The 22,291-nt window shown below is 41.6% G+C and overlaps 1 protein-coding gene across 3 annotated transcripts in view; it reads right to left on the bottom strand.

Moving 5' to 3' along the window:
- Nucleotides 1–22,291, bottom strand: part of ELOVL6 (ELOVL fatty acid elongase 6) — a 72,274-nt gene that overhangs the window by 16,504 nt on the left and 33,479 nt on the right. For 2 of the 3 annotated variants that reach the window (XM_088163825.1, XM_014878303.2), the window contains one exon: nucleotides 6,337–6,468. In XM_088163825.1, coding sequence (XP_088019951.1) covers nucleotides 6,337–6,468 — 132 coding nt within the window. Of the gene's footprint in view, nucleotides 1–6,336; nucleotides 6,469–8,645; nucleotides 10,483–22,291 lie in introns of all 3 variants that reach the window. The other variant, XM_088163827.1, reaches the window with a different exon arrangement.

Raw genomic sequence — 22,291 nt, 5'->3', positions numbered from 1 at the left:
CTGTCGGGGACTTACTCAGAAGAAAATACATGGAGATACCAGTTCCCCAGGGATTTCTACATGGAGGAGGTCCTGGGCTCATAAACTAGGCATTGAGGCTGAGTAAAATACAGAAGTGCCACCACAAGAGCAGAGAAGGGAGGTTTGATTGATTCCTTTTTAATTAATTATATACTTTCTCTCTAGTATCATTCCCTGCTTAAGCCACCAGACAGATGTTCTTTATTCCTCAAATGCACACTTCAGTCTGATCCCTTTATAAAATTGAGATGCAAAGTTTCACTCTCAAGGACTTTACTTTAGGTATTATTGATGCTGGGTGGTGGGTGACCTGTGAAGGCTCCTGTGGGCTGGGACAGGGTGAGCTCACGAAAAAAGGTGTAATTCAAGGTGACACATTGAGTGTCAACACACTCATTGATTGTGAGAGAAGGAACAGGGGCAAAATGAGCACATCAACAGCTTTTCAAATGATGTACTGAATTCACTTTGCTAATGTGTTAATTTTCCAGCAATAAAGACAAACAAGCTAGGTCAGAGAAAATGTTTTAAAGAAAGAAGGCCCAGCTTAGCACTGAGAAAAGAGATTTTCATAATAATTTTTAGACAGTCCTACCCATATCTCCTGTAAAGTAGAATCAGCCAGGTCTTACAGTGACTCCTTAATTTACTTTTAATTAGGCCTAAGCAGGTAAAAACAGTAAAATCAGCTTACATTCAAAATTACTTTGATGGACATGGGAGTCCACAGGAGTAACAGCAGAGTGAACAAAGGGTGAGATTTTAAAACACGGGCACAGCATTTTGTCACATGGCATCAGTTACAAATCAGGGAATAAGGATAGTCAGAATAAATAAGGTAGATATTGGAGATACATCTTCTTGACAGTACTTTATCGTTCTTATTGTTCTTTATCACCTCTACACAATTTTTTTAATACCACCTAGCATTTGTTTTGCACTGTATGAACTTTACACAACACTTTGTATTTTCCTACTGGAATTACAATAAATTACAGAAAATAAACTTTTCTTATTAAACTGTTAATCTCATCCAATGGATTTTTGTCTTCTCTCCAATCATTCTACTGTTCACCTAACTTTCAACTTCATCTCCAAAATGGTAATTAAAAAGATGTTTCTTTATCTGTTATGTAAGAAAATCAGGTAAGCATGTAAAGACGAATGTGGTCCTATAGAAATAAATTGTCAAGTAGGTGTATATTAAGCCTTTTACTGATTTGGGTTCTGAGAAACGTCCTCAGAATATGCATTAATGCTTTACAAATTTAGGAAATGTTTCACTTAGAATTAATTTCCTTTTAAATTTATAAGTGAGAAGATTATTAATTCACTTTAAATGCTGCTTATTAATTTTAATGTTATTTGGCAAACGTTTCTCTTTTCAGTAATTAATTTTCTATTTAATCTACTGTCAGGACCTTATAAAATTTCAGAGTATTTTAAGATTTTGATAGGTTGCTCAGCAACATATGAAATTAAGTTGTGTTTAAAACTCCATGGCAAGTATCTGTGAATAGCAGTTCTTACGATGGGACATAAATCTCGATCATCTTTCATCGATTTTCCTATTTATATGCATGATAACTAAAATGTATTTCGGAGTCACAAATCCAAGCAATATTGGAATATTTTCTTTAAACATATGTTTTGTCTTCTCTGTTTAATTCATCTCAGAACTGAGCTCTTCACATAAAGGCATGTCTCGGATTACCTTGTCAGGAGCCTTCTGTGTGTGCCAACCCCTCTACACGTGCTGCTGTGCTTCCAGTAGAAAATCAGTCACCACCAGCTCCGTAAAGGCAAAGTGAGTCACCTTCCTTTAGCGAGTCTTTTTGGGTCTGTCTTTCAAATATAAGACCTATTGTTGTGGGAATTACTTTGCCTTTGAGACCCTTGATAGCTTTGCTTTTTAGCTACATTCGATACTGTTTCTACTGCTTAGAGAAAGCGCTTACCAGGAAGAAAGACATTTGGAAACCCTTTACTGACATTTACTCCTTTCCACCACTGCTACAAAGCATAGCTGGGTTTGGATTAGAATCTAAGTAATCTCAGGGGGATGATAAGAGCATTATAGTGGTGTGGTTTGGCTAGATGAAGAGATACTCCTCCTCTAACTGCACCCACCAGCCATGGTCAAGCTTAGCCTCTGCTTACAAACGATTGCATCACGTTAGATGTTTTAGCTTCTTTGCCTCCTGCATTGATGTGACAGTACTCCCTAGGGAAGACAACCTTTTACTATTATTAGTTAGAGCCTTGACCCTGAAACTTCTGTTGTCAGCCCCTTAATGATGCACAGGAAAACAGTGCCATGCTGCTATCCTCTGTCAAGACGAGGCGATCAAACATGTTTAAGCTCCTTGAAAGAAAAGGTACCCTTACACAGACTCTGTGTCCTACAAAAGGAATTACAAAAATCCATCTGAGATGTAATGAAAACATGAATTAATGACTTCATATCTTTCTGCGAGTTCTGGCCTCAGCTTTGCTGATTTCTTACAGACGCCAACATGGCACTTCTGATAGACTCTAAGTAAAACACTCAATGAATGGTCCTGCCTTTATGTTCAAAGTGTCATGAATATAAAACTGGCAATTCAAGTTTTATGTGTTTTGCAGATTTTTAACCCTAAAAAATCAGAAAAACAGGACTGAGTGTCACTTTGATCATGTAGGTGAAACAGCAATGGTTTCCTTGGGGTCTTATGGGACTGAAGAAAGACCTTTCGAGTAGTTTCTTAACAGCAGATTCCTGTTAATGAAGAGCAACACGGGACTGCTCCCCTATGACCTCAGTATATAACCAGGCTGGGTAAACACACTTAATTGAAGTGTAGAAAAAAACAGCAAATCAAAACAAAACAGAACAAATCTTCAATGACTGAAACAAGTGAACAAACCTGCTAGGGACCAAAAAACCAAACCAGCCCAGCAACCCCAGTATCTCAAACTGGTTTCTCAGCAAAAGATTTCAGGAGATGATGTTTTTACAGTGGTTTCCAAGTGAAAAGCAGGATTTATTGTCATTGCTCATACTGAAGTTTTCAGAGACAAAATGTTTAAAACTAGTCATCACTTTCAAAGGGTAATAAAGCTGCTTTTTTTCTCAGAAATCCTGCTGGCTGCCAGTGTTGACATAGTATTCACTCTTGACCGGGCTCCTGAATGCTCAGCAAGCTCAGCAGGGTGGTGTAATTGTTTTGTTTATTTATAAGCGTGGCAAGTTTCCTACTGTAGCAGCTACCACATTTAAATGATCTTGGCAAGTGCGAGGGCATACAGGATGCACTCTGAAGAAGGACCATGTGATTGCCTGGCAGGAATTTCTTTTACTTTTAAAGCCCAAAACACATCTTTACAGCCTCTGCTAAGTGTTACTATTTCTGAGGGTATTTGAAGCAGGTAAAATGGCCGGAGTGCTAAAAGGGAGATAAACAAGGAGTCCAGAAAAAAGCCTCACACTGACCTTAAGGCAGAATAATGAGGGCTCTCCAGGCAGCTTTTACTTCCTCAGTACAACCACTCATGGCAGACAAATATATTACTTAGAATTTCTGCAAGGTATTGTAAAAGTCAGAGCATTTTAGCATCTCAGAAAGCCAAAGAGGAAGTCTTTTGAAATTTAAGGAGCATTTTCCTGGATCCATACTAAGCCTACAGTCCTCTAAATGTACTTGAATTGACCTTCGGAGGAATGCCTTTCAGACCAAGCATATATAAATGCAACACCTTAGTAATGTAACACCTATTTATGACAGGAGCCAGAAAAAAACAAATCCAAGTTACTCGGAAAGTTCACAGCATTTCAAGTGCTGCTTGCTGAGACAGTCAGTAAGGCTGTGAATGATGGCCCCAGAAAGGACACTAGCACTGAAGCAACAGGTAGTGGATGTTCCAATGAACATTTATTTAAGTCTTTGTCTGTTTTCCAGGCAAGAAGTCAAGGGATTTTTTATGGGATTGCATGTTGCTATAGAAGCTACAAAGGTTCAGTGCTTACTGTATTACTGCAAATATTTGGGGTTGGTTTTCCCCCTTCCCTATTTCATTCTTCTGCACACTACTCAGCACCTCAAAAGAGCAAAGCATAGTCATATAATTTTCATAATCAATTGATGCCCACGCCAAATCCAGCTGGTTAAATGCACAGCACTTCTGCACAGGTCAAACATCCCACACACCCCCTCCACCTTGCTGTCTCTCTTCCTAACATACATTTCTGCAGTGCTTGGACACCTTGTCCCTGAATGGTGCTATTTGAATTGATGGAGGAAGCAGATGGAAGAGCTGTGAATCCCTCTCTTAATTGTACCATTCTGGCCAATGCTTCTCATCTGCATAAGGAGAGCTCTCCTCGAGTGCCTGCCCTGAGGTGTCCGCTGTGGCAGATTCATCCTGGCAGCTTGTAGCTTCAAAACATGAAGTCCACACTTTTATATCGCCTAGCATCACTCAGCAGCTCATGCTGGCCATGAGTTAGCTATTTCATACGATTATGATGGGAAACTCCAATCAGCAAGTAACGAATCTGTTGATTTCAAAGTCCATCTAGGCTGTACAGTGTAAATTCATGCTATTCATTCATCGGTGCATTGATCACTTGTGATTTTTGGAGGAAATTAGCTAGTGAAATTGCTTTAAAATCCCACACTGTGAGTGTCAGCCGTATCTCAAAATAATTTGATTTTTAAATTCGCCCTAGATATCTTACGCAAAGGAGAGTTTCAAAATCATGCTTCCCCACCTCAGATTGAGAATAAAACTGCAAATGCTTTGTGTAAGCCAGCTAGTTCCTAGTGTCCCCATTCATTAAGAAAGTGCTATCAGAACTGGGATCCTGCTGGCTACAAACAACTTTACAAACTGATCCAAAAATAAAATGCCATCAAAGAACCAATTCAACAGCTCATGAGATTCAGTCATTTCTGGAACAAATAACGACAACTGCTTCCAGGACCTTCAAGCAAAATTATGTTAGACACATAGCAAGAATATACAGCACCAAGTGCAATCAAATGAAAATTACAAATTTCCACAGTGTTAGAACTTGCTCTCAGAGTTATTCAGATCACTAGAAGTTTTGTCTGCTCTGAGATATTCTTTGATGCGTTGATGAACTATTAAAACCAAGCCAAAATAAAGTTCTTTCGTTAGCATGTCCTAGATATTAGAAATACAATTTATTTTCCCCTGACAGAGTTTTGGAAAGTTTCAAGGTGATACAATTTTGGAGAACAAAAACAAAAGCAAAAGCCATGAAAAAAGCCAAACTTCTCCATTCCTACTTTATTTCACTCTGTAGAGTGAGATATTCCCATCCTGTGAAAAGTAATGTACCATTCACACTTGCTCAGTAAGCAAACATGCTTTATGTAGTTGTGATATAACCAGTAATTATTATATTGATATTAGAAAGATACAAGTAGCAGTGTTTATAACAGCTTGTGGATGGTCTATATGTTGTTCAGTGAGCTCTAACTTACAGTCCCAATAGTCCCTGAAATGAAGGGTAGTTCTCAGGTCATCTGTGTACTATTACTAGCAATTTGTATCAAAATTAATGTGTTTGTAAGGGCCATTTTAATAAGCATTTGTTTATTCATTCATCTTCAGCCTCATTTAAAATTAGCATATTAAGAATATAAAGTGTAGTTCAGGTTGGCCAATTTTACTTCTGACTTCAACAACTACCAACAATCTGAACAGGATAGTCCCCATACTAAATATGGAGTCAACACATGGCCAAGAGATGTGCATCACTAAAAAATAGCCTTTCCCTGTGGAGCCACATTTTTGCTACAATCACAAGCAATTTCTTATGGAATAACCAGAAATCAGCTCCTGATATTAGTTACAGCAGTCTAATTTACCTGTCATCAACGCAGTGACTTTTGTTTTACCTCACTGTAATGGAAATCAGAGTCCAGACTAAATATACACACCACATAAACATAATATACTAGTAAGTGAGAACAAGACTAACATCTTAATGTGTTTATTTCCATTTGTAGCTTGCATGGTAAATGTATTGCAACAATAAGCACTTTTTCTCATGTCCTCCTTTATTTTCGCCTTTGTTCTTCATGAGGGTTATTGATTTCTCCCTTCTTCAAATGCTCTATGATCTGGTAAGTCAAAGGGGATCATTTCAGTGTTAAGGAGTGGATCAGGACACAACCCTGAATAGAAGCAAAAAAACGTCACTTCTGTGTGAGCCTGTTGTTGCACTAGCAGTGCTGCTGTACGTGAAGAACCCCAAACGTCCTCAGGGCCCGATGTCAAAGGCAGGTGGTGTGAAGAAGTGCCTACCTGAAGACGGCGAGGCTCAAAGACCAGAGCACTAGTGGCTTCCTCAGTTCAAATTTTGCTCGTTTGTTCATTAGGTGCCGACCACCAAATATAAAGGCAGCATACAGAGCTGAAAACAGGAATGATTTCTTCCTGCAAAACAAAACCAAAAAACACCTGTCAAATGTTTAATTAGTATTAGATGCACAGCAGAGTCACATATAGACATCACTTCTAAGGGCTTGTACACTTCCTTGAAAGGAAACTCTTTTGGATGCATTCCTGCATCCCAGCTGAGCTTGTAATTTCTGTATGAAACCACATGACAGCACACGCTCAGGGTTGGGTACAGGCAAAACTGACCCTGGGGAAGGTCTGGAAAAGGACAGACAAATTTGGCTCCCATTCTTTGCCAGTTTCAGAAGAGTGAATTTCTGTGAGGAACAGAATAGATATCACAAAGTCCAGACACACTTCTGCAAGAAAAACATGGCTGATACTCGAACCAGCTGTTCACATTTGCGCCTCATTTATCTTTTTCATACAAACTTTTGTTTCCTGCAGGATCCTCCCTAAGTGGCCATTTAGTTTCCCATTGTTTCCTCTAAAAAGACACTTAAAGATCATGAGCACTGCAACACACCGTGATGAGCCTCACAAGAAGCAGAGAATCAGCAAGGAGATGTCAATAGCCCCATTAAGCAGCAGGACCATTCTGGCTGGCATTGCCCAGTGTCATCGCCCTGCCCGTGAGTGCTGGTTCAGGAAATCCAGTGCATTTGCTGAAAGGTCAAGCAGGGCTCTCTTAAGGAACTTTAGTTTTACTCTTCAAATTGTTAATTTTATTTTTAGAACTGCCTGATAGTAGTCCAGCTCAGCAATAACAACCAAGTATTCGAACTCTGCTACTATAACTCATTGTAAATCAACCATTAGAGGTCAAAAATAGACTCAGCCTGGGATTCCTTCCCACACAGCACAATATTACACTGACTAAGGCTTAATGATGTGCACTATTAATGGTGGCCTAACTGGAAGGGCATCTATTCAAGAATAGAATTTTTTCTACAAAATTTATTACTATATTCACAAATATATGGTGGACTATGGTTTTGAACTAGAAGGTTCTGGTTCCTACTATACACAAAGAAAGAATGACAAATACTCTCAAGAAAGGTAATTAATGAATGTAACAGAAAAGACAGCAGCAAGCTACAAGACCTTTAGTACCTTCTGACACTGGAATCCTGAGGGCAGCAGTGGCAGACAGGCATATAATCAGGGCATGGCACATTGCCCAGGCTTCCCATTGGGAGAGAGGCTCACCCATACTGAGGTCTTCAAACTTTTCATAGGATTTTCAAATGGATATTTAAATGACAGTATGTTGCTTCAACTCAAGACAAAGACAAGTATGTGCCATGGTGTCACTACCGGTACCTAGCAGATGCCACCTCTGGGCGCTTCCATTGTGATTGGGCAGCTGAGGTTACTCTGTGCCAAGGAATCTGTCCAGCACAGCATGGCTCTGAGGGCCAAACAGTGTGGCACAGCACAGCATGTGCCTGCGTCTCCCCAAGGCAGCTGGTAATGGATCACGAGACCCTCAATGGCCAAGGATCTTCCTGGAACGTCCAGAAAAACTAAGAAGAGCTGTAGCACATCTGACCGGAAATACAAAGAAAGCACATGCAGCGTTCAATCAAGATAAATTAATTGAATTTTATGTAAGTTTGAAAGCTAAGTAAAAACTAACTCCAGAGAGACAGATGCATATCAGTATGCATTCTTCAGCATGCCATTTTCTGCTCACTGAGAAATTCTCTTTCTACTGATGTATTTATAGCTCTGTGTTGTAAAACATGGGTAATTGTATGACAATACACCTGATGCTCTGAGAAGGGAGGACCCAGAGCCTGTAATCTACTGGGTGAGCTTTAGCATCCATGCTGGCAAAAGCCCCAGGAAGACCAGGATGACCACAGAGCCAGCACCCTCTCACCTTCTGCACTGAGATAGTCTAATTGCCATGGTAATGGTTATCACAACCAACTTTTGAAAATCAAAGCCTCAGCCCTTATTCATATAATACTGAAAAAAACATTTATTTTTACTTCACTAGTCAGGGAAGGGACAGAGTCACCAATTTGAAAGCATGACTGCACTTCAACTTGGCTGGAAATCAGTAAATATTTGTTAACCAGTCTGGGTAATGATGAACCACCTCAAGCTTGTTCGTACTGAACCACCTAAGTGTTTACACAAGATTTATGGGTTAAAAGATAGAAGCAGGCTCTTAGTGAGTCTGGACTGCATTCCCATCTCCTTACCTCTGCAGCCTTCTCAGCAGCAGTATGAAGCACAGCACACTGCTGCTCTGGGCACGGGTGAGGTCTATTTTGCACTGATCCATGCATGGATCTCAGATCTCCAAAGCAACTGAAAGCAGTGCAGGATGACATCCCAAGTAGTGCACGGGAAAAAAGACTGCAATGCAGTGCTGCCATGCAGTGCCAACACAGCACAGGTCATGCAGACTGGCATGGGAAGATAACAGGATTCAAGAGCAGTAGCTAGAGACACTTCACAGGAAGGCAAGCTGGAAACATTCAGTTCTAGACCAAATACAGCTGAGACTTCAAAGTAATGGTTCAATTTCAGTTCCAGTTCAAGACAAAAAAAGCTGTCTGAATGAGTTTGCAGTTCAGGTCTATGTTCTGTCTGTCTCCAATCTTCCTGAGCAAGATAATCTATGTATTTACATCATGTAACATTTAATTTTGCTTCTTATTACTGAAACTACCTTTTGTGAGTTCAATCAATTTATAGAGGTCAATAGTTACATTACAGTAATAAGAACAGATAGATTTTTAGGTCACTTTAGAGCTTTGTAATGAGTATAGCATTATTTACAATGATGGTAAATGGTACTCCCAGAGTATGCAGCACTGGCAGCTTTGTATCAGCAGTAGCAGATATGACAAGATTTGACTGCACACATGATGTGAAGTGCAGAGAGAAGCTGTAAGCAGTTTCAGACAAGGAGGGACAAAGTAGTATTATCTCTCATCAGAGGTAAGCACAATACTGAATAATGATTAGGCTGAACTTGAAATCATCGACTGTTTTGATGCCTGGTACTTTTTGTACTCAAAGGATTTTGAATTTTCCCCATTTTTTTCAGCCTAACAATGGTTAAAAGAACTGGGCAGGCCAGGTGATAGAATTACAAAGGGGTTGCAGAGCTATGTACTCTTAAGATAATCTGATAAACTCCATTAGACTGGTATTAACCAGTTTCCTACCAGTGTTTTTATGATGGATTTTCCCAAAGGTTCATACTACAGTCTGGTCCTGGGCTAGTGACACAAAGCAGTGGCAGTCTGACAGAATTCAATTAGGTCTAATAAAATTTTAGCCAAAGAAGGGTAATACTGAACAAGCATTTTGAAAGACAGAGGTTTGAAGCTGTTCTGGAGCAATGTAACTTTTCAATACTATTACCTGAAGTGAAACTAAAGAGAGTGGAACGATGACAAAAAAAATTAACCTTGAAACTAAAAAAAAAAAATCCCTCAAAGTAATTCAGTAACAGACTTGCATCCAATAACTTAAATGTTAGCACATTTATATGTTTGTCTTCAATTTCTGTTTTTTCTGTAACACAGTAGACATAAAGACAGAGCTGCCAAATCCTCCACATTTTTCTGGCATTTCTGTTTCTCGCAGTTGTCTCCCACCTTCCTACATTTTCAGACTTTGAGGACTAAGTACTATCTCTACTGAATACAACTCCATGTTCCTCTGACAAAAGTTGCCAGCTCTTTCCCCCTTTATAGGTTTCTGGAGAACCTATTAAAAGCTGTATTTTGGCTTACTACAAGAGAGAGAGGCAAGAAAGGGCTACGGGCTGAAGATGTGAGACAGATCTTCCAGGACAGTAGCAGAGAGATGGCTGTGTCATGAGGCAAAGGGAGAGGAAGAAGCTAGGAGACATGATGGGAGAAAGAGAAGAGAAAAGGATGAATAGTAAGCATAGCAGCAAACGATGGGAGCTTGCAGCCATGCGATAGACATAAAGCTGGAACAGCATGGAAGGCAAGGAGGCTTGAAGTCCTTTCTGTGCTGGAACCCCTGGAAGGATGCTTCCTGCATCCATGGGCACACCTATGGCAGAGGAAGAGAGACAGGAAAGAGGAAAAGTATAGCTGAGAAGAGAGGCAGAAACTGAGAATGATAAAGGAATACAGCAACAAAGCTTCTTTTCATTTCCAGCCCAAATGCCCAAAGGACAACCTTATTCCAGGTTGTTTAACTATCTTTTATCTTGTTATTACAGGATTATCTGTATAACAGCATTCAGTAGGGGAGTAGTAAAGTGGTGTTAGCCCCCTCTTCCTACATTGTATAGGATTTTTTAGGCTTTTTAAAATCAAGACATATTTACTTTGCACATTCAAAGCTCATTTTTCAATTCACTACCACTTCTTCATCTGTTGTAAAGGGAGCATAACAGGTTAAAAAAAAAAACCCACTGCCACTGCCATTGCCAGAGCAGAGTGTTGCTGGAAAGTAAACAGGCAGTTTCAGGTTCCTGACATTTTTCTCTTGGCCTTATTCATCATCATTTTATTGCTGAAAAAAAATAGATTTACTGAATAGAAAGAAAAAAAAGAACTTTTAGCTGTATGAAATACAAGGGAATTTTCCTACTGCTTTCTCCCAGCTGTCAGCAGAAAGTAAAAACAATCACTTTGTTTATAATTGAAACTAATTGAGAGTCTAGCTCAAGTGCTTTGACCTGAACCCATATGAATCACACACCATACCCACATCCACAGATCAGCCAGCAGGGCTGGTAGCCTTGGCAAAGTTGCTTTCTTTCTGGTGCTTATTTAAAAATCACACATTCTGTATAAAAAAGGGTGTGAAAATGCTTCTCAGTCTCTCAGTGTTTCTACCTCAGAAATACTGTTAAAGCAAACCTTTCTCTCCTTCTTCACAGATAATTTTGACAGAACCAGCAAGAAGAGATTCTATGTGTGGATATGCCAGATCTGTGTGTGAAAATATAACATGTACTCCTGGCTTAGATTTGAGTTCTTGCAGCTGCTTCCCATTGACCGTAGCAGCCTTCATAATAAAGAGAGATGGACACACAGAAGAAGCCCTGTCTGATACACACATACCAACAGAGTCTGATTTATTCCTACAGCTCAATATCCTTTGACATTTATATTTAGCACAGCAATGATGACAGTCACACACGTAGGTGATTCATCGGTGATGGTCTTTGACGTAAAAAGCTATCGGAGAGTAAACACAGACTTATCTCATACCAATCATCTGATCCCTTGATTTCTAAAGCCTATGTCTCAAAAGGCCATTCAGCCTCCTTGTGACAGGTACTGTTGGATGCACAAGTCTGTGCTTCCCCCAAGGCTGGAGCAACTCTCCAGGCACCTCTCTCCTCTCTGAGAGCAAGGGAAGAGGAGTCAGGGCCCTGGGAACATGTATGGGCCAGGAATATTATTCCCTGTTATTCCCCTACATGTGCTTTCTCTCTGGGGTGCTGCTTCCATCACCCAGTTCACGTCATTACTGCCAGACAGTACTTCTGTCATTGTCCCGAGCCCTTAACCCACATAAAGGAAAGAAACATGGGGCCAGGAGGCTGCCAGGAGGACTGCTGTGGGAACTGTCCCAAGCACAGTGTTGCTGAAAAGGATGGAAGATGAGGAATACTTCCACGTGCACTCTTGCTCTATGAGTGCTACTGGCTGAGCTGAGGGGCAGCTGAAGCCCAGGTCCCTCACTGCCCAGGTCAGAGTGCCAAAGGTGAGAACTGCAGGGGCAGCAACCTCTGAAGAGCAGAGCAACTATTTTTTTTGTGGTATATCACCAGCTCACAGCCTGCTCTGGCCCAGGGGCAATAGGCCCAGTTCACCACCAGCCAAGTTGCATGAGCGCTGTCCCAGGGGAGCAAGAGGCTGTGCCCACCTGAGCCTCTGCCCACACTGCATTCAGTCAGACCCTGGGGCAGGAAACCACTCCTGCACTGTCAGGGCAGCCAACAGCCCTAAAATTACAGAGAGGAGAAACAAGGGCACGGAAGTGTGGGGGCATGGGGGAAGATGGCTCATGTCCTGCACCTCCCTGATGGTTGCATCTGTTTTGTTGAAGTGTTTGCCAGTAATTTGTAACACTCATGTTTGCAAAACATACGTGTTACAGACTACTAGCCACACACTTAAAATGTAGGCAACTAAGGACAAAAAAAGTAGCAAACTTTTCTTGTTTCCTCTGTGAGTGGGAAAATACAAGAAAAGCATAAGGGTGAGAAAACATAGTTAAAATTCAGGAACAACTTCAGCTTTTCTTTTTTCTGATAGAAGGCGCAAACTCAGCTTTGAAGCATAGTCCCCTATTCTTTATAAGCCTCATATAGGCTTGCTGGAACAGCCCATAAACCTGCGAAAAACTCATTTGTTACAATCCCAAATATAAGCCATGTCACAAGAGAAAAGAACCTTTCAAATAGAAAGCACTTCAGAAAAAGATCCTGAGCAAGTTCCAAAACTTTGGGTTTTGAAACCAAGTTACCAAAATTATCACTGAAGGGAAACCAGTTTAATCTCTGGCTCTGCCCCAGACTTCCTCCACTCACACTTTGAAGGAGGACCCACCCAGTGGAGATGGCAGGTGAGTGTGCTTGCCATCATAACAGCCACCCCTGAAGTTTTCACCTGGCACAGACAGCAGTGGAAGTTGAAGCCCAGTGGGTTGCGTGACTGAAATGAGCCACACCATACCCTCCTACCCAGTTGGCATCCCAAGTGACCCGGTTCAGCCTAAGTCAAAGCCTGCATCACCCCATCCTCAGTGCCACCACACGTCCCAAGGATGGGCCACATCCCAGGGATGGCATCTGACCTCACTGTTACTGACACTGATCATATGTAACAACTATTGTTGCGCAACCCCCTCCAAGATTGACAGTGCCAGTGCTAAGAATTTAATCTAGATCCACAGAAGCCTACTGGAAAAATGATGACCATCAATATCCCTGCTAAGAGCCTTTACAGAAGCTCAGTGTAGTCAGAGAAACTCCTTGACCGGGAGCCTCTGCTAAATCCATCGATATCACTCTGACAACATATAGAGCTCTTAAGACAAAGATTTGGGGTTGTAACAGGTGACAAATCAGGGTGTCCCAACTCCCCTTGGACCCACCACCTTTTTCCAGGCTTTGCTGAGACTTTCAAGCAGTTGGTGGAGAGCTGGTAGAAAGCAGAGAAGCTAATGTAGGTCATAGGCACTGCAGTTTGATGAAAAGCTACAGTACTTTCACTTTTAATTTCATCAATGTAAATGTAAACCTCTGGCCTCCACAGTAAAAACCTGGAGCTAGTAAACACAAGTGAACTTGGGGACTACTAACCTACATCCTTCCCAGCTGAAGTCATTCTGTTTGTTCCTACCTCTCACCTGAAAGCAGTTAATGAAGATGCTAATAGAGGTACGTCATAGAGTCATAGCATGAAAATAACTATATCTCCAAACTGTCTTACTCCTTTGATCTGCTTTATCTGATCAAATTAATCAATGGTTATGTCATTTCGTAATTTTACACTTAAAGGAGTACATCAACGTAAGTCCTTCAGATCCAGGAAGATCCCTGAAGAAACTCAAATGTTATTTATATAGAAAAGTGTTGCTTTTTTAAACTGCTTAGCAGGTAGATATTTGTTTATTAAACAGGACGAAATACAACTCAAGTAACAGATCAGTAAGAATGCTTTACTGAAACTGCCTTTGCCCATGCACCTGTGGAAAGCCTCAGCACCACAGGAGCAAGCTCAGGTCCCTGGACCATTGCAAAGGCAATCTGTAAATATTCTGGGAAGGTGTCTGTTGGATCTCAAAAAATATTTAAGTAAAAATAAAAGCAGTCATTCAAGATGAAACACGGCAAATGGAGGAGTTGCAAGCAGTGCGTTATTTTTCTGTCTGCCCTAAAAGACATTCCAGCAGACACTGCTCCCTTCCAGCCTTCTGCAATATGACCTCAGAAAATGATGTGCTGCAACTGTCAGTGGATTGCAAAACACAAACAAATAAAAATTGTTCTGATTTCCCTGAGAGCATTCTCAGCCAAAATAGACATGCACAATTTTCCTACAGAGCAGAGTGCAATGTTAGAAAGGACAGCAAAAAGCACAAATAAGACCTTACAGCCAGGGCTTGTTGATTACCTTATAGAAAGCATCACCATGTAACTTTTTCAGTGCTGGAAAACATTAAATTATCTTGGAGGAAACCAAACTAAGGGGATGCCTGAAGAGCATAATTTAGAATACTGTCCTGGGTCTGGCCAGGACAGGGCTAATTTTGCAGTAGCCAGGAGGGGACATGGCTTGGACCCAGAGGTTATTCTGTACCGCCACAGTCACTGCTGACGTTGGAAGTAAGGGAGTCTCTTCTGGGGAGAAGGGGCTCCTTTTGGTCAAGTGAGCATGGCAGGGGGAGCTGTCCAGTCCTGTCTGCTGCTGGGGGTTTTCTGTGTGAATCCCTCCTTTCCTGTACCCTCTGTCATTAGTGTTGTTGCTGCTACCACTTTTTTCTCATCTCACTGCTCTTTCCAGTAAATTGTTCTTATCCTAACCTGTGGGACCTCCAATTCTCCTCTGCAGCAGGGGAGTGGCCAGGAGGGGAATGAGTGAGAGGAGCATGGTTTTTCAGGGGAATTCTAAATTGAAACATACCATTCCTAAACCATGTCAGATATACACTTACTCCCCTTTTCTTCCTCAACCAAAGACCTAAAACCATGTATGATGAGACCAATTCAGCAATACCATTTGGTGGCCTAGCCTTGATTAAAAGGGGATACTGGTACCAGTGATATTGCAGTAATGGAACTGTGGAATAAAATGACTTGCTTTCAAACTTTCTGAATGTCCTGGCAACCCGTGGAAGAGAACGGAGCAAAGGGAACTCATAAAAATGGACATTTTGGTGGAGAAGCAAATGAAAGAATCTCTTCCAGCATCCCCTACTGAAGACAAATCAGGTCATCTTGAGAACAACTGCTCTGACTGGTTCCCTAGTACTTTTTGATGCATTATGTCAAGGACTGCTAGACATACCGAATAGAATCTTCAAGGACATGTGACCTTTGTCTATGTGTGAGACAGAGCAAGTAACAAAGGATGCTAATGGACATGCTGCAGTGAACCTAGACTTAACTCTTGACCAATAGGAAACTGGCAAAATCCAGACAAAAAAAGGGGCAATTTTTTCATAATCTTTTCATAATCTTTCATTTACCTCTCTAAAACAAAGAACTCTGCCCAACAGCCATTGTCCTTCTTAATCAACTGGGAATTGGGTCAGAATGAACAGAAAGGTGTTTCTGCAAGGCTCAAAACTTGCAACAGGAAGCAGTTCGGAGTAGCTAGGAGGCAGGGTTACATGCTGCTACCTCCTTCCAGCACAATGCTTTGCCACTCGTCCAACGTGTCCACTGGCAGGGAAGGTAGCATCATCTGATTGTTGTCATTATGACATGGCATTTTCATGAACTAAACCTCACTACTACTTACTTAAGAGTTTCTTGCCTTTCATTCCCAGTGGAGGTTTCAATACCCAGAATAATCTGCTAATAAATTTCCAGGTACTTTCAACCTGTCACAATATTCCCATGTGGTTGACCGTGACCTATAGCTTCTCCATTAAATCCAGAATTGTTTTACTTGAAATCAGTCAAGGCAGTATCTTTAATGCAGACCCTTTCAAATGCAAAGGTAAAGGCAAACTGGCCTGAATCCAACTAAAAGTCTTTGAGGAGTATATTAAACACCATGAGAAATACTGTAAGCAATAAACTAGTGGAAGTAATTTTCTATTTTCTGCCAGAATTTTCAGGATCTGAAGTGGACAAAATTTAAGAAGCAGGATGACATTCCTAAACCTGTAGTGGAAAAACTAGGACAAAGGAATGTAGCAAAAGCTGTACAATCACCAACATCTGTTCCTCAGCTAAATATCACAGCCTGGCTGTTTTTTGGCCATTTCCTGCAGACTTCCCGCTTGCACTCCTGAACAAGTCCAAAACAATCGGCATAAACCAGCAGGAGTGGCACAAAGCAGTACAAAGTACATGGCATTAATGCAGCTTATCTCCATCCTGTCAGCAATATGGTTGTGACAGCTTGCTCTGGCTTTCCACCTCTGCCTACAGGGTCATACTTGGCACACGCCCCTCTGTCTCTCTCAACAGGTGGCAGGACCCACTGGGTCTCCCAAACGAAAAAGTCTGAGTCTCTTTTTGCTTCCAGCCATGAGGGTTTGACTGACTGCATTCTGCCCTTAGCCACCCCCTCATCTAATTAGATGGGATACTAAACTGCTTAGCTGTATTTCACTTTCCATCACAGCATAAGAAGACCAGGTTACTAAAGGATTAGGAAGTATAACATTAAAGTGTTATATATACAAAGAGAGTTGCCTCTCCTAGTCTCTGCTAAATATTGCTCAGAGGGGACCTGTTAAAAGACAGGAGATGACAAAAGGAGAGAAATCACAGACAAGCAAGGTGATGAACCTGGACTATGGTGGAACTGGCTGCATACATGACCCAAGACAAGGAAAAGGAGCATTATAAAGAGAGAGCAGTGATTTGACATCCAGCTGTTTTGGACAGGCAGACAAATGGAGCAAGCAAGGGCATAAATATGAATAAATTTTTAAACAATTCACATACATCAATAGTCAGAACTTAATGGCTGTGGTCACTAAGGGACAAAAAGCAGAACCAGATCATTGCAAATTAATAGGAGAGTCTGTTACATATCAGTGATCCTGCTTCAGATTCTTAAACAAAAAGCAGCTTCCTGTGAAGGCAGAGAACTTTAGTTACCTGACCTTGGTTTGTTCTCAAAAGTCATATAATCAAAATTTGTTTTACATCTCCTAATATATTCCATTTCCTGTTCTCTTCTTCATTTGATTGTACACCACCATAACTAGTGGATTTTGCTCTAATTTCTCTCCATGGCAGGTTTACTAACTTATGGGTGGCCTATAAAGAAGTAAAAAAAAAAAAATCTGTTCCAATCAAAAACCAGGCTGCTCCTACATTAATTTCTGTATCACACAGCTACTACAGTAGAATACTCCCCACTCTCATCACCTATGGTTACCACTTTTCTTTTGCGGGGGTTGTAAAGTAAGAAGTAAATCTGCCTCCTATATCTGCCCACTGTTTCTTTCATGTTATGATCAGATGACACATCAACCCATTTGCAACAGTATCTCATTCAAGGATGCTCTATTCTCTTTGCAAACAGAATACAAGAATCTCTTGGTCCCTGCGTGCAGGATTTGGTCGGCAAGAGAGGGGGAAGAAAGTGATCTTCCCAAAGACATTGTTTTCTCAGAGGATGCCCTGAGGTGCTCCAGTGCTTTTCAAGTCTTGCACCAGAGCTGAACAGAAGCAATACCCAGGCACTGATCACCCTCACTGTCCCTGCACCTGGTGGCCCCATCACAAAATCCACATATGCAACTGGGAAATATCAGATGGCTTTCTTACTAAAGCTGCATGATCCAAGAACCTACCACACTCTCCAGGGGTGGGGCACTCCAGTTTCTGGGCATTAAGTACACATTAACAGTAGCCTGCTTTTATGAGCCTCTCCTCCAGAAAGTAAATGCTCTCTCTTTGAGGTTGGTAATGATCAACGCAACTGCACATCTGCCACCCAGCTAACCTAAGTGCCTGGAGAAAAAGTTGCACAGCTGTGTATTCAACAAGCTTTTCCATTTCCACGATACCTTAGAACAAATGGAAGATTGCTAATGTTTACTGCTTTCAGTTTTGCTTCTTCTGTTGCTGTATCTTGCTTTGAGATTTATTAGTGTAAGCATGCTATAAATGCATATTAGAGACGTCCACAATTACTCTGCATCTTGACTGACACTTCATTCCAGCCTGTTTTCCAAAAGGCAGATAGTCTTGCAATTGAAAGAACCAAGGGGACAGAGTTTACTCACATTTTAGGGAGCTATGCAAGTGATTCCCCTTCTGCCCCATTGCAAGGAGTTTTCTACTTTATCCAATTTCTCCAGATCACTGGGACTTCAGCTCACTAAAAACAAAAGCATGTTAGAGACCGTGACCTGCACCACCACCAAGGGACTACAAATACAGACACGTTCCCCTGTGTTTGCCTGCATCCTGGCCATGGTTCTGCTGTGCTGCAGTCAGCCTGTACCTGCACTGAGAGCCAGCAGCAATGGTCTCGGGCACAAGCTCTGCTTCGCTTGTTTGGGGCTCCAAGCTGCTATGTCCACACAGTCAGCAAAGTGCAGGGGTGCACCAGCTCATGTGGACATGTCCAGTGCAGCCCTTCATTCTGGTCCTTCCTGCTAGTCTGAATCACGGAGGTGACAGCAAGTACAGAGGGACAAGTGACAGAGAGAAACCTCTGAAGAAAAATATTCAGTTCCTCTGTCTTTTACCAAGGAATAACATTTATACTCGAAGTTTTGGTTCAGCAGTTTCAGTCGCATTGGTAGAACAGGTTGGGCGAAAAACACAGTCTGTGATTCATAGCAAATTTTTTTATTTCAGCCTACAGTTTACGTTTTAGTCCCTCTACCTGTTTACTCTATCAGCAAAAAGAATCAGCAACTCCCTGCCTTAGACATTTAGCAATCTCATAGGACTCTGGTGACTTGTTCAAAGACACATCAAGCCTGTAGTTGCAGAAGTTTGTTCTTTTGGAGACTGAATTCTCATAAATATAGCTTTGAGCTTCTCATCCACATTTCTGGAAAATGCTGGATCTGTGTTACAGTTACCACTCCACCCATCGTGCCCCACCCCTGCTAGCTTTTGCTCTAAATAAAACAAGTATATTAGTGTGGATACATACAAGATGATGGACATAACTAGACTTTAGTCACAACTGTACGAGTCGTTATCACTTAAATCTGACTGTGCTTCCTTGTTCTTCTATCTCTATATTTAAACATCGTGCTGATATACATCAAATTCTCTATAGCACTACAACATACTTTATTCATGCCTCACATGTGCTTGTTTGCTTGGATGGTGGGAAGAATAAATCCCACTTCTACTTCTCACTCACTCTGGTTAAGTAACACCAGCACCATGGATAAAAATTAAATGCTACTGATAATACTATTAATGGTAACATGCTAAATGAGCCTCTTAAATAATAACTGAAGAAAATGTATTGACTCATAAAAGAGGTAACTAGTTGAGAATGAGGCACCATGTAATTGAAACTTAACCCCAGTACTACATTTGCATTCAGAGAAAGACCATAAACTTTTGAGTAAAACTATATTCAAATGACTTGGCTAAATTTGGTGCTCACAGGCTGTGCTAGGCTGACATCTTTCTGAGAAGGCTCATTAACTGATTCCATTAGACCTTCTAAAACCTACTGATGATAGGATGTTTTAATAAGCAAGGGTTTGGGAGCTTCTTGAGACCAAGAAAAAGCTGGCAATGCGTCTGTGTGAATTTAGTGGCTGCACTGATCCAAAAGAGTAACTGCAAAAATAAGCAGCAGCTTCTCCTCCTCACCACTGTACACTGAAGCACGTTAAACCATACAGTTGTTTAAACTATAGGGGTGGCACATTAAGCACCTTTCCGGTATACATCCTGCAGGCAAAATGAAAATGTGAAAATTCTGGTACAAAACCTAATTCTGGTCCTGCTGCTAATATAACTGGAAAGTGACAGAATAATGTCTTGATGTCCCCACATGGCTTATTCTTGTATGCTAATGCACTTTGGGGAGAGCAAGCATTCCTGGAAAACTCTCTGTATCCAAAGCTCCATGAACCCACGAGGACTAGGGCTCCTTCACAAAATGAAGGCTCCTTTCACTATTTAGCTGGTTTTCTAGCAAACTTTGTGAGCTTTCTGAATGGTGTCTCTGGGGGCAGAATTTTAGACGTAGAGCTGCAGCTCCTTCCTTTCACTAGTCAAAAGCACTTCGTGAGATGTTTCCGTGACTTCAAGTCAGCATCCTGCAAGGGAGCTCATCCCAAATGCTCCCACACCCACCGCCTCTTTGTCTGAAAAAAAAATCTCTGCTTCCCCCAAATTAAACATCTTCTGGAGAGGCAAAACAGGCTGGCTATTTGTCTCTGATGGGTCTGAGGAAGAAGTCATACAGGCAACGAGAAGGCTGGGAAATTAAAGCCCCTGCAGCTGCCTGTCAGCAACGGGCATGCATCACTGCTCCCGTGGCTCCCTGAGCTGCAAGTGTGTGTCACATGAAATAAGTCCATACCTGATGATTAAATTTCTAAATCGTCATTTCCATGCAGTGCCTGGGGGCAAAATACAGGGCTCTGTCATCCTTCCTGGAGCTGTCAATACTGGACCAAAAAAACTGGAGGAAAAATGTGGAAACAAAAAGCTGAAGAAAACTAAATTCAGGTCATGGCTGTGAGTTGGATCAAGCAGCTAGACTGAAGGCAGGTCCTTTTCTTTGCTTTCTTTCCCTGCTCAATGCCAGACTTGTTTAACAAGACTCTCTTTGGTGAATTTTGTTTTGTAATTAACAAAAGGAAAACATGCTTCTCTGCATTAAAAGAAAAAACAAACAAACAATGCAGCTGCCTTTTGTAATTCACTTCCATTTTTAATACTAGGAAAAGGTTTTGCTGCCTCTGCTTATGTGCAGTCTTACTTTTCAGCCTTCTTTAGTTTGGGAGGGAGAAGGGGAACAAGTGAGCATCTAAAATGATTAAGGATTTCTGCATTCATATTAAATGATAAACACCAACAAAATAACAGTGAGAAACAGTTTCTAGCACACAAGCTGCGCAAATCTATCACAACAGACACAGTGGGTGGCTGATCTCACAAGGTCTGAAGGATTATCTTGCTCTTCAGCCTGCACTAACCACACATGCTTTATTTTTTTTAAAAAAGATCTTTTGATGCCTTACATAGGTTCACACAACTCTTCCTTGCTCAATGTCTATTAAAAAACCCTGTCAGGTTGAGTTTGCTCTCATGCAAGAGGGAAGGTGAGGAAGGTATATAATCACTTCAGTTTTCTTGGCAGCAGAACAAACCCGCAGACACCAGCCACCACTAAGTGTAGGCAGGAAGATGACTCCCAGTTATTAGGACATCCAAACTCTGGGAGACTCTGCTTTCCAAGTGCAAAAAAGTTTCCCTGCTTCAAAGATGGGGCTTGACAAGTTGGGGAAAAAATAATTAAAGACTAGGTGGTGGGCTGCCTGACCCTTCAGGTTCCTTACAAAATTAAACTGGGCTTGGGCACTCCTGCCTCCACCTCATCACTTCCTGTGTGACTGTGCTGAAAGCGATCACTGGGAGCACAGACCCAGGAGAGGAAAAGCTCGGTGATGCTGGGTACAGCTGGGTGTGACACATGAAGGTGGCAGACAAGTCTCACCTCTACCCTACAACAGAGTCTTTCTGCAAACAGAAGCATGCAAGCCTAGCACCTTTAATTTGCAAAAGCTTCTCTCTTGCCTTCCAGCACTTGCAGTGCCAACACAAATCCCCCAAGGCTGCAAGGCTGGGACTTGTTGAGCAAGATGTACACAGTGAAACTCTGACTGAGACTCCTGCACAGCACGACAGCATAAAATACATATACAGCCATCCTCTGGGCAGGAAACTTCCTACAAACCGCATACCTAGAACAGCTGCAGAGCTATCAGCAAGGAGGGAAATCTAGAGAAGAAAAGAAAGAAAGAAAGAAAGGAAAAGTAAGTTTGCAGACATTAAGAGACACAAAGATCTGCCCCAGCACAGCCATAGAGTGATTGTCAGCCCAGCTCATCTGCTACATCATCTGCATCCTTGTAGCCCAATGACACAGGATGGTCTCTATCTCCAGGGCCCCTGAAGACAAGTGCTGTCTAAACCACTCAGACACAGAGACCA

This window comes from Sturnus vulgaris, chromosome 4 (assembly GCF_052056855.1).
Source record: "Sturnus vulgaris isolate bStuVul1 chromosome 4, bStuVul1.hap1, whole genome shotgun sequence".
NCBI lineage: Eukaryota > Metazoa > Chordata > Aves > Passeriformes > Sturnidae > Sturnus > Sturnus vulgaris.
The sequence above is the reverse complement of the archived record's forward strand: the minus strand, read 5'-3'. Positions and strand labels throughout refer to the sequence as shown.